The sequence below is a fragment of the Camelina sativa genome, chromosome 20 (assembly GCF_030686135.1).
Source record: "Camelina sativa cultivar CO46 ecotype springtype chromosome 20, ASM3068613v1".
Classification (NCBI taxonomy): Eukaryota; Viridiplantae; Streptophyta; class Magnoliopsida; order Brassicales; family Brassicaceae; genus Camelina; species Camelina sativa.
The window spans coordinates 6,479,895-6,492,810 of record NC_141899.1 but is presented as its reverse complement, the minus strand read 5'-3'; the positions used below and the strand labels follow the sequence as shown (position 1 = coordinate 6,492,810).

Sequence of the window (12,916 nt, the reverse complement as noted above, 5' to 3'; positions counted from 1 at the left end):
AAGTTCGATGTTTACTGAGTTTCTATGTATTTTTACGTGCGTTCATGGATGCATAAGACTGTTGAATCGACACTAATACGTTCGATGGAAGGATGTCTGTAAGACTCATATGACAAAAAAAATATTTGATTACAGGGCAAAGCAACAATGTGAAGCCTATAACACGGAGAAGGGAAAGAAAAAGAGAATACAGTTTCAAAATTAGAAGGAAGCAGAGTGTCGTTTACGTTTAGCAAATTCGTAAGCAATGCTAATTGAGCTTCTACTGTGACGAAGTGAGAACTCAGCCGTCAATATCTCTTTCTCTGATTCCGACAGATCTCCATGACTCCCCTGTTCAAACCATAAAATGTAATAAGCATAACTGAACTGAAGAAAGCTAACTTAAAATAAATTGTGTAGCAGTGTCAATCGGTTTACCAGACGAGTGATTCTGTCAGAGACTGCGTGGTGCATCAGAATCCCTGCAGCCACTGAGACATTGAATGAATCAACCATTCCGTTCATCGGAATGCTACAACACAGATCTGATAACTCCAACGCTTCGTCACTTATTCCCCTGCAAATTAACCGCAAACATTAAGAAATCCTGAACCTGTTTCCAAAAACTATTGCTGATTGAAATTGAGAGATGACATTATTACTTTCCCTCGTTTCCAACAACTATTGCTGTTGGACATGACCAGTCCATATCGTAAATGGAAACCTGTGAGATATTTACCACACCAATAAACTGTCATGCGTACTACTAACATACATTCATTTTACCCCATCAATAATGGTGACAAGAAGAAGATACAAAAAAGGATTTTTTACTGTGTCCATTCCCAAATGAGTTGTGGCAATTCTGTAACCGCGAGACTTCAAAACTTCGAAACATTCTTTAGGTGTGTCCCAAAACTCGATGTCCAGCCATTTCTCAGCTCCCATACTCACATGGCGATTTCCGTTATACCTACACACATACATAATACACAGTCACACACATAAACCAGTATTTGAATTCACAAAATGTGATCAAACCTATTGTACATTTTAGTCAACTATTAGTGATCACCTATGACTCTTGTATCAGTACACAGTTCAAGACACGGTAAGAATCCATTAAAGGGTATGAACCAAAAGCCAACTTATGATCAATCTCTAACTTATGACTCCAATTTTGGACTCTATTACACTGTGTAGATTCCAACTCATAAAGCAGGGGAAATGTAATGATCCTCTCTTATTCCATTCTATGATCCAAGAAACATAACTGCCAACTAATCCTATGAACCAAGAAACAGAAAATGCCAACCTCAAAGTGGGCACCTTTTGGAGCTGTCACAGGAAACAACATGTACAGATTGAATCCCTAACGCATCAGCTGAGCGGAACGTAGCAGAGATGTTTCCAAAGTCAGCAAGACCTTCAACCACAAGACAAACCGAGAAGCTTCGATTCTCCACCACACGCTTAAACCTATCTACCCTCTCTTCCATCATATGAGGACTCACCGCTTCCAACACCTCACGGCTACTAAGATCCACCTCACCGCACTTGAACCTATCCTCGTATGGGAACCATGACCCTCTACAACCACCCTCACCATCGCTCAAAATGCTCCTCCGCTCCATCTTCATCATGCTTCTCGACGCCTCATCACGATTAGTTGTTAGCAATTCCTTCAAAGTATCCTTGGGAGAATCTTCCGGTAAAAGAGCCGCCGCAGTTCCATAACACTGCGCGAATGTCGTAGAGCGAAACGTGCGTCGAGCTGTTCCAATGCCTGTAAGGCGAGAAGTTGCATCAACATCAATACATGAAATCAAACGAATTTGCAAAACATAAAGGTTGAAACTTTAGACGGAAAGAGTGAGAGAGTGAGTACATGGATTTGGAGGGAGAACGGAGAGAGGAGAGAAAGCACGAACTGAGATAAAGGTAATGGAGGAACTAGGGTTTGGAAGATGAACGAATCCAAAAGATGAGATTGAGGAACGGATAAGGAATTTGCAGGAGTTCATGTGTTGCTTTGCCACTTGCCAGTATCGGAGCTTGAGGTTTAAGAGCTTGTTTGATTTAGTTTTCAAGAATTCGAAAATGGAGAAGATAAATCACAGAGCAGAGAGACACACACACAGTCCCAAGGCTCTGGCTCCGATTCAACGACCACCGTCTCGAACCGACCAAGATAAAGTGGTCAGTGTAGTGTAATAATTTCGGTTTAGTATTGGTTCGATTTGGTTTAGTGTAATTTCGATTTAGTATTATTACTCTTGCAGTAATAGTAAACCTTACTACAGTGGAGAGAAGGCACAAAAAGAATCTGCAAAATTACAACTTTGAATCACTTAGAACGTGCTACGTGTTTTTTTTTTCAAATCAGAACAACTTGGGACTTCAAAGTCTTCATCTCCTCCTCATGTCTGCTGATTTGTTTCGAACCGTCTCGAGGATCCTGCAATATTCGAAGAAGAGAGACGAATGACTTCCTTCAAGTCCAACTCTACTGATCCGATTACCTCCGGCAAGATTATTACAAGGGCTTCCTCCTATGACCAAGTCAAACCCTCCATACTCTTCCATAAGTCGCTCAATGGTATGGTTGTCTAGCTTTGTAACATCACTAAACTCTCTCAATATTCCCCTCTGATTCGTCTGCTTCCAAAAGTCACTCAAGATGTTTCGGTTTACGTCTGAAATCTCCACAGACACAACTACATTCATTGGAATCTTGAGACGATGGAGTGCGACTTCTGCACCGCCAATCCCCGTGAAGAGTGAAAGAACGTTGATTCCATTCGGGAACAAAGGCTTGAGGACAGACAAGTGATATGCAACAGTATCAACCTAAAGAAACGGATAAAAAAACACACAAGTTTAGAACCAACCAAAGACTTTCAAACGAAAACTGAACTGACAGAGAGGTCCTTAAGTAATTGAATGTACCTGAAACGAGTTGCCTAAAGACTTGAAGCGATCAGTTCTACTCATTCCTCCTCCTCGAGTGTGATCTATTGGGAAGCCTAGAAGCTTCTCCATCTCATCTGCCTCAAGCGGGGCAAGTTTGTTCGTACCCACCCAGACCAGATTCCATTTTCTGCAACTCGCAAGGACTTCTTTCTGCACACTTTCAGGTGGCACTCCATCATGTCTCTCAAGCTTATCACGTAGTCTGTTTGTAAGCTGAGCACTGGCAATACATGTGACCAAGCAGTTCAACTTCCGTCTTTTATCCCAAGTGGGCCACCATCTCTTGGTCAATGGAAAGGCTTCTTGGATGGTGTAGTGTGGTGGAGGCTGGATTTGGTATCGGTTGTGGATTGGGAGGTTGTGAACATAACCTCTTTTTCTTGCAGCGGCACAAAAATACTTAGAATCAACGAATTCTGGCATGACATCATACAAGTGGCTGGAAATCTTGGCCCAAACACCTTTAGGTGCCATTGCAACGTTCTCATAGTAAAAGTAGGGTGGGCCACGAGCAACATCGGGAATTGGGACTGGTCTGTGTTTCATAAGTCCAGGTTCATTAGGGACACCAAACCCAATCATCGGATTTGGTAGACGGATGAGCTCGTCATTGGCCGTGGCAGTGTTCGGCTTTCTCTCTCTTCTTGATGGCTCATTGTATACTCGCCTCTTTTTGCTGTTAGTTATAAGCTGCACAACCAAAGAGTCAAGCATGAGAAACTGCATAATCTAGGCAAAAGTTCACTGCCGTTTTGGTAATTTTCTTCTATTTAGCCACACACAGTTATAACACAAATGAAGTGTACTACCTACATCAGCTGCAAATTGAAGTAATTACATGTTCTGAAAGAAAGACTGAACCAGTATTAACACAGGCAAAAACAACGAGAGTTGAGGAAGCAATTAGTAACATTCTGTGAAACATTGAGTAGAACTAGAAAAAGGCATCAAACTGTAATATCAAACCAAAGCATCTGATCGAATAAAAAATAGCCAAGGCCAAGGACATCCAGAGTTCAAACTATCAGAGGTAAAATTATGCAAAGATCACAATCCAAGAGCTTTTCAAATTTGAAAGCTACAGTTAATATCTACAAGAATGCAACACAGAACAACGATCTCAGGCATTGTATTACAAAATCAAGTTGAGGTTCTGCATAAAGTTAACAACACAGGTTTTGCCTCTTTTTACCTCTTTTTACCTCTTTATGCAGAACTCAAGAGACTTAGACTTATTACCTCTTTTTTATCTTGTTCTGCAAAAAACTCATCGAACTGCCGTGCCATCTGAGCAGCACAAATGAAGTCTACGACCTCTTCCACACTTGCATCCTTTCCTGTACAGTTTGAGAAGAAACGTGAATACTTGCAAGGATGCTAATTGGATCGATGAACAAGTAAACGTCTAACAGATCTAAACAGAAAGATAAGAAATTTTTGAAGTATATTGATAAATAATTAATCGAGAGCGTACCACATCTCTCTATAGCTTTAGCAGCTTCTTCCCTCGAATAGTCCATCTTGATCAAATCGTGGAGTATACTATCTTCATTCGAGTAGTTTAGTTTACCCTGTCATTTTCCAAAACAGATAAGAAGACAACATACAGTCATACACAATCAACTTCTTAAAAATGTAAGACATGAGCATTGTATTGAATGTAAAAAATTATGCAGAAAATGTTATAACCAAGTAAAGGTTTGAAACTTGGATTGAAAAATTGTACCTCATCATCTGAGGATAATGTATAGAGATTGTCATCATCATTAGTGTTGATGTTCTCTTCTTTTGGTTCGCTCATTTTCTCCACCTCCTAATGAAACAGTAACGACCTTCTATTACATGAAATACTAAATTTTCATGTCAACATACAATTTAATTGTAATGTTTACTTACAGCATAAGTAAGAAGTGCATTTGTTAACTCATCAATATTTTCGTCTCCTGCATAGTATCAGGGAAAGTTCAGTAAAAACCTCATTAAAAGATTTCACAATTCCTGGAAAAAAAAAAAGAGCAAAGAGATATGTCATTACCGTATTCTTGTATAGCTTTTAAGACATTTTCCTCAGTAAACCCCATCCCAATAAGATGATTGATAACTTTGGATTTTGAAGAACTAGGTTCATCGCTTGTCTTCACAAATAAACATTAAGTGGAATTAAAATTAGATACAAGCACTTTGTGACCATGAACATGAAATGAAAATATAGAAAATCAAAGTAACATGACAAATTACGCCAAATAGGAGACTCACAGAAAACTTGAAGAGAGTTTCAAGAATCAGCATAGGTTCTGAAGTCGGTCCTGCAAATTATTAACATCTCATCGATTGACAGAATTCAGAAATGCATATCTCAGATATTACACAAATCAGAAAATAGACTCACCACCAGTTTCTTCAATTGCTCTAACAATCATTTCACTTGGAAACCCCATCTCAATAAAACTAGCAAACATCTCATCAGAGATTCCCTTCTGAATAAAGTCTGGCGAGGTTGTCTAATCACAAAAACAAAAACACGGTTATCATTGCTTCAGCGTGAAAGAAACAAGTTAGAATTGCAATTGTTCTTAAGAAATTGAGTAAGCACTTACACCAGCAGGTCCACCTGAGGTTTCAGACATAGAATGCACGGGAGAAGATTGATAGTTATCGATCTCAAGTTCATCATCTGAATTCCAAATCTCATCACCACCAGAATGTTCCACCTAAATCAACATTGAACAAACATTAAAAAAGAAACTTGTTCTTTAGCGTGAAAGAGACAAGCTATTATTGCTTCAGCGTGAAAGAAACAAGTTAGTATTGAAATTTTTCTTTAGGATTCAGTAAGCACTTACACCAGCAGGTCCACCTGATGTCTCAGACATAGAATGCATCGGAGAAGATTGATAGTTATCTATCTCACGTTCAAGTTCATCATCTGAATTCCAAATCTCATCACTGTCATCACCACCAGAATGTTCCACCTAAAGCAACATTGAACAAACATAGAAAACTTGGAACTTTTACCGTTTTCATTTCCAGAATCACAACTGCTGATAGATAACAAAGGTGGTGACAATACCATTTCTGCAGTAAACGTCGATGTATTTACCAGTACTGTTCCCCAACAACAACAAAACCTGCCAATATATAATCATGAGTGCAATTTCAATCTCGACCCATTAGATTAGTTGCTTTCTAAATCAAAATCCTAACAAAAGTTCATTTCCTCACTGCAATCTTTAAAGCTTGAGAATGTTTCAGCTTTCTAAGCCCCTATAAGTCTTAACCAACAAAAACGATGTATAGACATGGATAAAGTGCAACAACCCATAAAAAAGGATCAATCTTTAATGAGATCAGTCATCAGGTCCGAGAAATCAAAAGTCAAAAATGCGTAACAATGTAAGTTACAAGCAAGAAAACACCAGAGAGTACCCTGAGAGAGAGAGAGAGAGAGAGAGAGAGAGAGATCGGCTGCTTGCGGAGGTTGTGGTAAAGCTAGATTTCAGCTGAGTAGCCAAATGCGAGTGAACAGAACAAAGTTGCGATGGAATGAAACCCTAAAACGAAGATAAAAAAAAAAAAAAAAGGAAGACTGAGAAATTTAAGCAGAGGGAACATATGAGAGACGATACAGAAGAAATTAGGAAACTTTTTGAAGAAGATGAAGAGTCAAAGAGAGTCAAAGCTTTTTTAACAGAAAATTACAAGAAAATCCAATTTCTCATTCTATTCTCACCTTTGAAACTCATATTTTTGTTATTACTCAAAATAACCCTAATTTCATAAACATTATACAAAACTTATTTTGATGATTCACCTTGTTTTGTTTAATAGAATAACAATTTTACTTTTTCATCTACATTAAAATTCAAAGAAATCGTTTCATTTGTTGTTAATTTCATATTCAATTTTGTTAACCAAAAATCACAAAATGGACATTATAGAAATTTGTGGTCACATCTATGAATATATCAATACTTATGGGTTCTTCAGAGAGAGTTATGAGAAACTTTGGGGTAAAGTTGTAATTTAAAAAGTTAAAGACCCGTACAGAAAAAAATATGGAAAGGATATACAAAATTACATGTACCTGCACAAGTCAAAGGAGTAATTTGTTTGTCAGGTCGTTTACATATCTTATAAAAACATATGAATAATTCAGCAACACTTCACAATATCATTTTTTTTCTTTGATAGCACTTCGAAAACCAAAGATTTCATCACCTAATAAACTCTTTTACAAAGGTAATAATACATCACGCCAAACCTAAAGAATGTATAAAACTCAGATATCAGTTCATCATTATATATACTTTTTTAGCATAAATTCACAATAACTTCATGTTTTTAGTATCTAGTGGATGCCAACTCATTTTTAGCTGGCATCCACTATTTTTTGTCTTTATCTTCTTAAAATTATACATTGATAATAAATATGAGATAATTATTTGTGCAGGTAAAATACACAAAATTATACTAAAATTGACTCTATTACTACCATAAAATTTGGTCACAAGTTCCTAAAAAGAGATATCATATCTGAATAGAAGTCAATTTATTGCTCATTTATTTCTTAATTGTTGAGAAATGATGTTTTGATTTCCCAATTCAAGAACACTCCCAATCTTAAAATTTAGTGATTAACATTGGATAATATAAATGCTTCAGTTTTTGTGTTCAACAATTTTCTATAACTTTTAAAGCATTTAAACATTTCTTTCTATGTTTACAATTTATCATCATTGCTAGCTATTTAAAAATACACAGATTTTTTTTCAAATATCGTTTAAAACAAACTTAAAAATGTATAAAAAAATTCATCCATGACACTTCATCGAATCTAACCTCGGACGTGATTGATGATATCTAGGCTCGTTCAAACTGGATATAAATTGTAAAAGATGCACTTAAGAATGTTCAATTATACTCCTAAAAATGAGTTTTGCAGTTTGTAAACCTATATATATATATATATATATATATATATAATTACAATACATGACCTATGTTCATGAATGTAGTGCAAGTAAAGGTCTTTCAAAGAGATGAGAGGAAACACCGCTATAAAATATACGGAATCTTACCGGAGATTTGTAATGAGAGGAATCGATCACATTCACGGTTCACAGAAATTGTGTGTTTTTTTTACATTTCACAACCTAAAAAAATGAAAACTTTTGAATAAGACGAAGAAGAGAGTCAAAGCTTTTTTAGAGAAAATTACAAGAAAACCCAATTTCTCATTCTTTTCTCAGCTTTGAAGCTCATATTTTTGATATTACTCAAAATAACCCTAATTTCATAAACATTATACAAAACTTGTTTTGATGATTCACCTGGTTTTGTTTAATAGAATAACAATTTTAATTTTTCATCTACATTTGAAATTCAAAGAGATCTTTTCATTTGTTGGTACTTTCATATTCAATTTTGTTAAAAAAAAAATCACAAAATGGATATTATAGAAATTTGTGGTCACATCTATGAATTTTCCAATACCTAGGGGTTCTTCAGAGAGACTTATGAGAAACTTTTGGGTGAAAATTGTAATTTTAAAAGTTAAAGAGCCGTGCAAAAAAAAAATGGGGAGGATATACAAAATTACATGTACACTACCTGCACAAGTCAAAGGCCGTTACATATCATATACTAATTTGTTTTGTGAGGTCGTTGCATATCTATAAAAAAACATATGAACAATTCAGCAAAACTTTCACTATCATTTTTTATCTTGATAGCACTAACCAAACATTTCATCACCTAATATTATCTCTTATACAAGGTAATAATACGTCACCCCAAACCTAAAAATTTGTATAAAAACTTAGATATATATCAGCCTCGTTCAAAGCACCATATCATTAACCCAAACAACCTGTCAACAACCTACATGAATAACGATGGGCTCTCATAGACCTTTTCTTTTAGACTTTTATTAACAGATCTTAAAAGCCCATTTCAAGATCCAGTTCAAACTTGTTCTTATAGAAAAATTAAATCCATAAAAATGTGAATAGGGAAAAATAAAGGAAGCAATGAAGAGACAGCGAAACAAAAAAGTGTAGAACGTTCGTTGCAAAAACCATATCATCATCACATGCAAAAAGCGTATAATCTGTATCATAATTTTGAAAACAAAAGATATAAATAATAGTAACAACTTTTATAAAGAAGAGTCTAATACTAATAAATGTGTAGTATAGAAGACATAGAGCGTGATGTTCTGGATATGTCTGGATTTCTTTAAACTAAAGTATGCTTTTTTTGTCAGCTCCTCAACCCCTTGACTGTTTTTTCTTCTTCTTCTTCTTTCATAATCTGTAGTATATTAATTTACTTATTCTATATAGTAGCACCATAGTATTAACAGAAAATAAATGTAACATTTAATCAATTGAGGTAAATAAATTGTAAAATACTTAAAAAGAAAATTCGGACAAATTACAAATATTACGCGGTTGTCAAAAAACACCATTTATTTTATTATTATTTAAGTTTCCATTAATAATTCAATAACAGAAGTTGAAAAAAGGAAATAAAAACCCCAACTAGTAGCCCACACTTTCTAAAATCACAAATTGCGCAAGGAGAAGAGAGAGAGAGAGAGAGAGAGAGAGAGAGAGAGAGCAAACAAAAATGGCGAGATTCACGGTGCTAATTGTGGCGGTGGTGCTGGCTTTTCTAACGGCGGCGTCTATGCCGGGAGTGACGGCAAAGAAGTATACAGTCGGCGAAAACAAGTTCTGGAACCCAAACATTAACTACACCATCTGGGCTCAGGGCAAGCACTTCTACCTCGGTGACTGGCTCTGTACGTTCTCTCCCTCTCTCCCTCACTCTCTCGGATCTGTTTATATATTAGATCTGATTTGCAAATATAGGTTTGGTTTTTAAAATCTAGTTCTTGTTTCAAAGTTTTCAGCTTTTTTTTTTTGTTTACAAAAATTTTTACGCTTTTCGAGTTTCTTGTATACAATGCCCCTTCAAATCTTTAAAAGGTCACTAATGGAAACAGAGATTTGATTCACATTGTTTTTTTTTTTTCAAAATTGTTTCCTAATTAGTCCAGATCTGGTTTGAAACACACTCTTAAGGTTGTTTAGACTGTGAGACGTAGTAGTAGTAGTGGATAGCTCTTTCCTCTCTCTCTCTGCTCGTTGTCTAATAAACAGTGTCCCACTGAGTTAAAAGTTGAAATCTTGAAATCATACATTTCCATTTTTAGCTCGAAAAAGGAAAGATCTTGATTTCAAATCAAGAAATGTCTCAAATCTTTGCAACTAATAATGGTCTTTTTGTTCTCAGATTTCGTGTTCGACAGAAACCAACACAACATTCTCGAAGTGAACAAGACTGACTACGAAGGATGTATCTCCGACCACCCAATACGTAACTGGACACGTGGAGCCGGGAGAGACATTGTAACTCTCAACCAGACCAAACATTACTACTTACTCGACGGGAAGGGTGGCTGTTACGGTGGCATGAAGCTTGCTGTTAAAGTCGAGAAGCTTCCTCCTCCACCAAAATCTGCACCTGTCAAGAGCATTGGCTCAGTTTCAATGGTTACTGGATTCGCTCAGTTCATGATCCCTGTCTCTCTTTTCGCTTTCCCTACCATGTGGGATTTGATCTCAAGGATGTGGTAGTGTGTGTCCTCGAAAGAGTTCTTTAGTTTAATCGAAACCGATTTGAAACAAAAACAAAAAACACCTCAAATTCTTTTCAGGGAAAGCTTTTAAATTTAGTTGAGTTTCTATCTCTTTTGTAATGTTGGATTGTTTTTGGTTTTTAATCTTTTGTTTTTGTGTGTCTTTGAATTAATTGTTGAGAAAAAAAAGATATGTATTTGATTTATTTAAGAAAATTAATCCCTAATCTTTTCTTTATAATTCAAAAATCTTGTTTAGTTGGAGTTGGAGGTGTGATGAGTTTCAATTCAATTGTTGAGAAAAAAAAAGGATGTGTGTATTTGGGATTATCTATGGAGTATGGACTATGGATTAAATTATAAAATATTTATTTCTATTTTGAACGTATATTCAACATTGGCTTATCTGTTCCATGTGAGTTTATTATCTGGTGATTGTTCGTATTGTAGCATAGCATCAAAATCCAACCACCACACGTCCTTTTCATAAAGCTGTCAAATCTATAACCAAATGGATAAAAACTATTCTTATATGTTCGAAATATGAAACCAAATTCTTAAGAATAAACTAGATATGTTAGCTATGTGTATTTGTGTTTGAATTTTGTTTGGAGGGATATTTTCTTTTTTAAGAATTACGCGTAAATTTCCTATGGACCCCCTGAGAAACGAAATCTAGAATGATGTTGTTGGTTGATCGGTGGGGACTTGGAGTATTGTACATTGATGAAAATGAAGATTCTCGACAATCTATTTTTACATAATGTTGAATTTTTAGTCTTTTTTGTTGTTGTATGTCTTTGTCAGTGACAATTTAGACGTTTACGACTTTAACCTATTACCCCAAATGTGGAGGATATGATTACGGGTTAGTGACAACATCAGGTCTCCATAACCAGAAACGTCCTCTTCTCCAAATATTACTAGTAGTTGAGTTATCTAATTAGTAATTTCTATTTTTTGTATGAGGATTATATGAGAGATAAAAGCCAAAAATGTGAGTCATTAAAACAATTTTTTTAATCCTTTTTGTAAATAACTAAGATGTCGGCCCGTGCATTACCGCACGGGAAAGTGAAAATTTGAAATGACTAACATTGCTAATTTCACATTTCGAGTGGAAATTTTATGGTAATTTTTTAACTGTATAGTGTCAAAGTTATAAATAATGATTAAGATTAATCAACCAAATTAGTTAAATAAAATTTTTGTTGTATATATAAAAATGAAAAATTGAGTCAGTGACAAGAAGATAATAATATTAAAAGATATATAAATCTAGGTTTACTTAATCATACTCAGATAATTAATTTTGAAAGATATTCACATAAAACAAAATTTAAATCACTATTCTATCGAAATTTATAAAAAATAATGAGAGAATCAGGGAGAAAGAGCTCATAGCTGCAACCAACCAAATTGACTAAAATGATAAATCTATGAAAAATTAGAAATCACAATTAATTACCTAAATTAATACTTGGAAGAGATGATCAATACATGTTAGATGGAAAATGATACCAAACAAAAGTTTGATGAAAGAATCAATATGTAAAACAATCCAAATTTTAACGAAGATGAGTGAATCATGTTGATTAATAAATTAAAAAAAACAATTTATAATTTTTAAACTTGGAGGTGTGAAACAATACTCAAAGAAAAAAAACTCTTTTGAAAATCCATAAAAATATGTATATATATAAAAACAGAAAAGTGTGAAACAAAAATGTGCGAAAACTAACAAGTGTAAACATTGAAAGCTAGGAGTATGACGAAGAAACACAATTGTTGAATCAAAACATTGCAATTTTATATAAACAAAGAGGTGTAAAACAAAAAGGTGTGAAAACTAACGGGTGCCAACATGGAAAACTGGGAGTGCAACGAAGAAACACAATTGTTGGATTGAAACTTTGCAACTTTTGAAATCATTAACAAAGGGTAAGATCATTAATAATACTCAAAGAACAAAAACTCTTTTCAAAGTTCATAAAAATCTGTATATATATAAAAACAAAGAGGTGTCAAACAAAAATGTGTGAAACAAAAAGGTGCAAAAACTAACAAGTGCAACCATAGAAAGTTAGGGGTATGACGAAGAAACACAATTGTTGGATCAAAACATTGCAACTTTATATAAACAAAGAGGTGTAAAACAAAAGGGTGTGAAAACTAACGAGTGCCAACATAGAAAGTTGGAGGTGCAACGAAGAAACACAATTGTTGGACCGAAACTTTACAACTTTTGAGATTATTAACAAAGAGTGAAATCACTAATCATACTCAAAGAACAAAAACTCTTTTCAAAGTCCATAA

General features: G+C 34.9%; 3 protein-coding genes and 1 pseudogene across 7 annotated transcripts in view; 2 read left to right on the top strand and 2 right to left on the bottom strand.

Moving 5' to 3' along the window:
• Window positions 1-12,916, top strand: part of LOC104769790 (UDP-glucose 6-dehydrogenase 3 pseudogene) — a 94,969-nt pseudogene that overhangs the window by 34,079 nt on the left and 47,974 nt on the right. The window lies entirely within an intron of this gene.
• On the bottom strand, window positions 81-2,184 carry LOC104769782 (uncharacterized). 4 transcript variants are annotated; one of them, XR_015592173.1, is made up of 6 exons: window positions 1,871-2,175; window positions 1,298-1,768; window positions 817-955; window positions 645-733; window positions 421-559; window positions 81-333 (listed from the first exon to the last, which is right to left on the bottom strand). XR_015592173.1 is itself a non-coding variant. In XM_010494071.3 (6 exons), the coding sequence occupies exons 1-6, from the start codon at window positions 2,004-2,006 to the stop codon at window positions 202-204; spliced, it is 1,092 nt and encodes a 363-aa protein (XP_010492373.1). In that variant the 5' UTR covers window positions 2,007-2,184; the 3' UTR covers window positions 81-201. The 4 variants fall into 4 exon arrangements, 2 of the variants coding, with proteins under 2 accessions (XP_010492373.1, XP_010492374.1); XR_015592172.1 differs by having other exon boundaries at window positions 645-706; XM_010494071.3 differs by having other exon boundaries at window positions 1,312-1,768; window positions 1,871-2,184.
• LOC104769781 (DNA (cytosine-5)-methyltransferase DRM1) lies at window positions 2,227-6,644 on the bottom strand. The gene is made up of 13 exons (XM_010494068.3): window positions 6,382-6,644; window positions 6,026-6,083; window positions 5,799-5,927; window positions 5,553-5,666; window positions 5,345-5,456; window positions 5,212-5,261; window positions 4,991-5,090; window positions 4,852-4,898; window positions 4,682-4,768; window positions 4,430-4,526; window positions 4,195-4,292; window positions 2,932-3,645; window positions 2,227-2,832 (listed from the first exon to the last, which is right to left on the bottom strand). The coding sequence occupies exons 2-13, from the start codon at window positions 6,026-6,028 to the stop codon at window positions 2,392-2,394; spliced, it is 1,992 nt and encodes a 663-aa protein (XP_010492370.1). The 5' UTR covers window positions 6,029-6,083; window positions 6,382-6,644; the 3' UTR covers window positions 2,227-2,391.
• On the top strand, window positions 9,157-10,841 carry LOC104769780 (early nodulin-like protein 17). Its single transcript, XM_010494067.3, has 2 exons — window positions 9,157-9,760; window positions 10,255-10,841. The coding sequence occupies exons 1-2, from the start codon at window positions 9,586-9,588 to the stop codon at window positions 10,596-10,598; spliced, it is 519 nt and encodes a 172-aa protein (XP_010492369.1). The 5' UTR covers window positions 9,157-9,585; the 3' UTR covers window positions 10,599-10,841.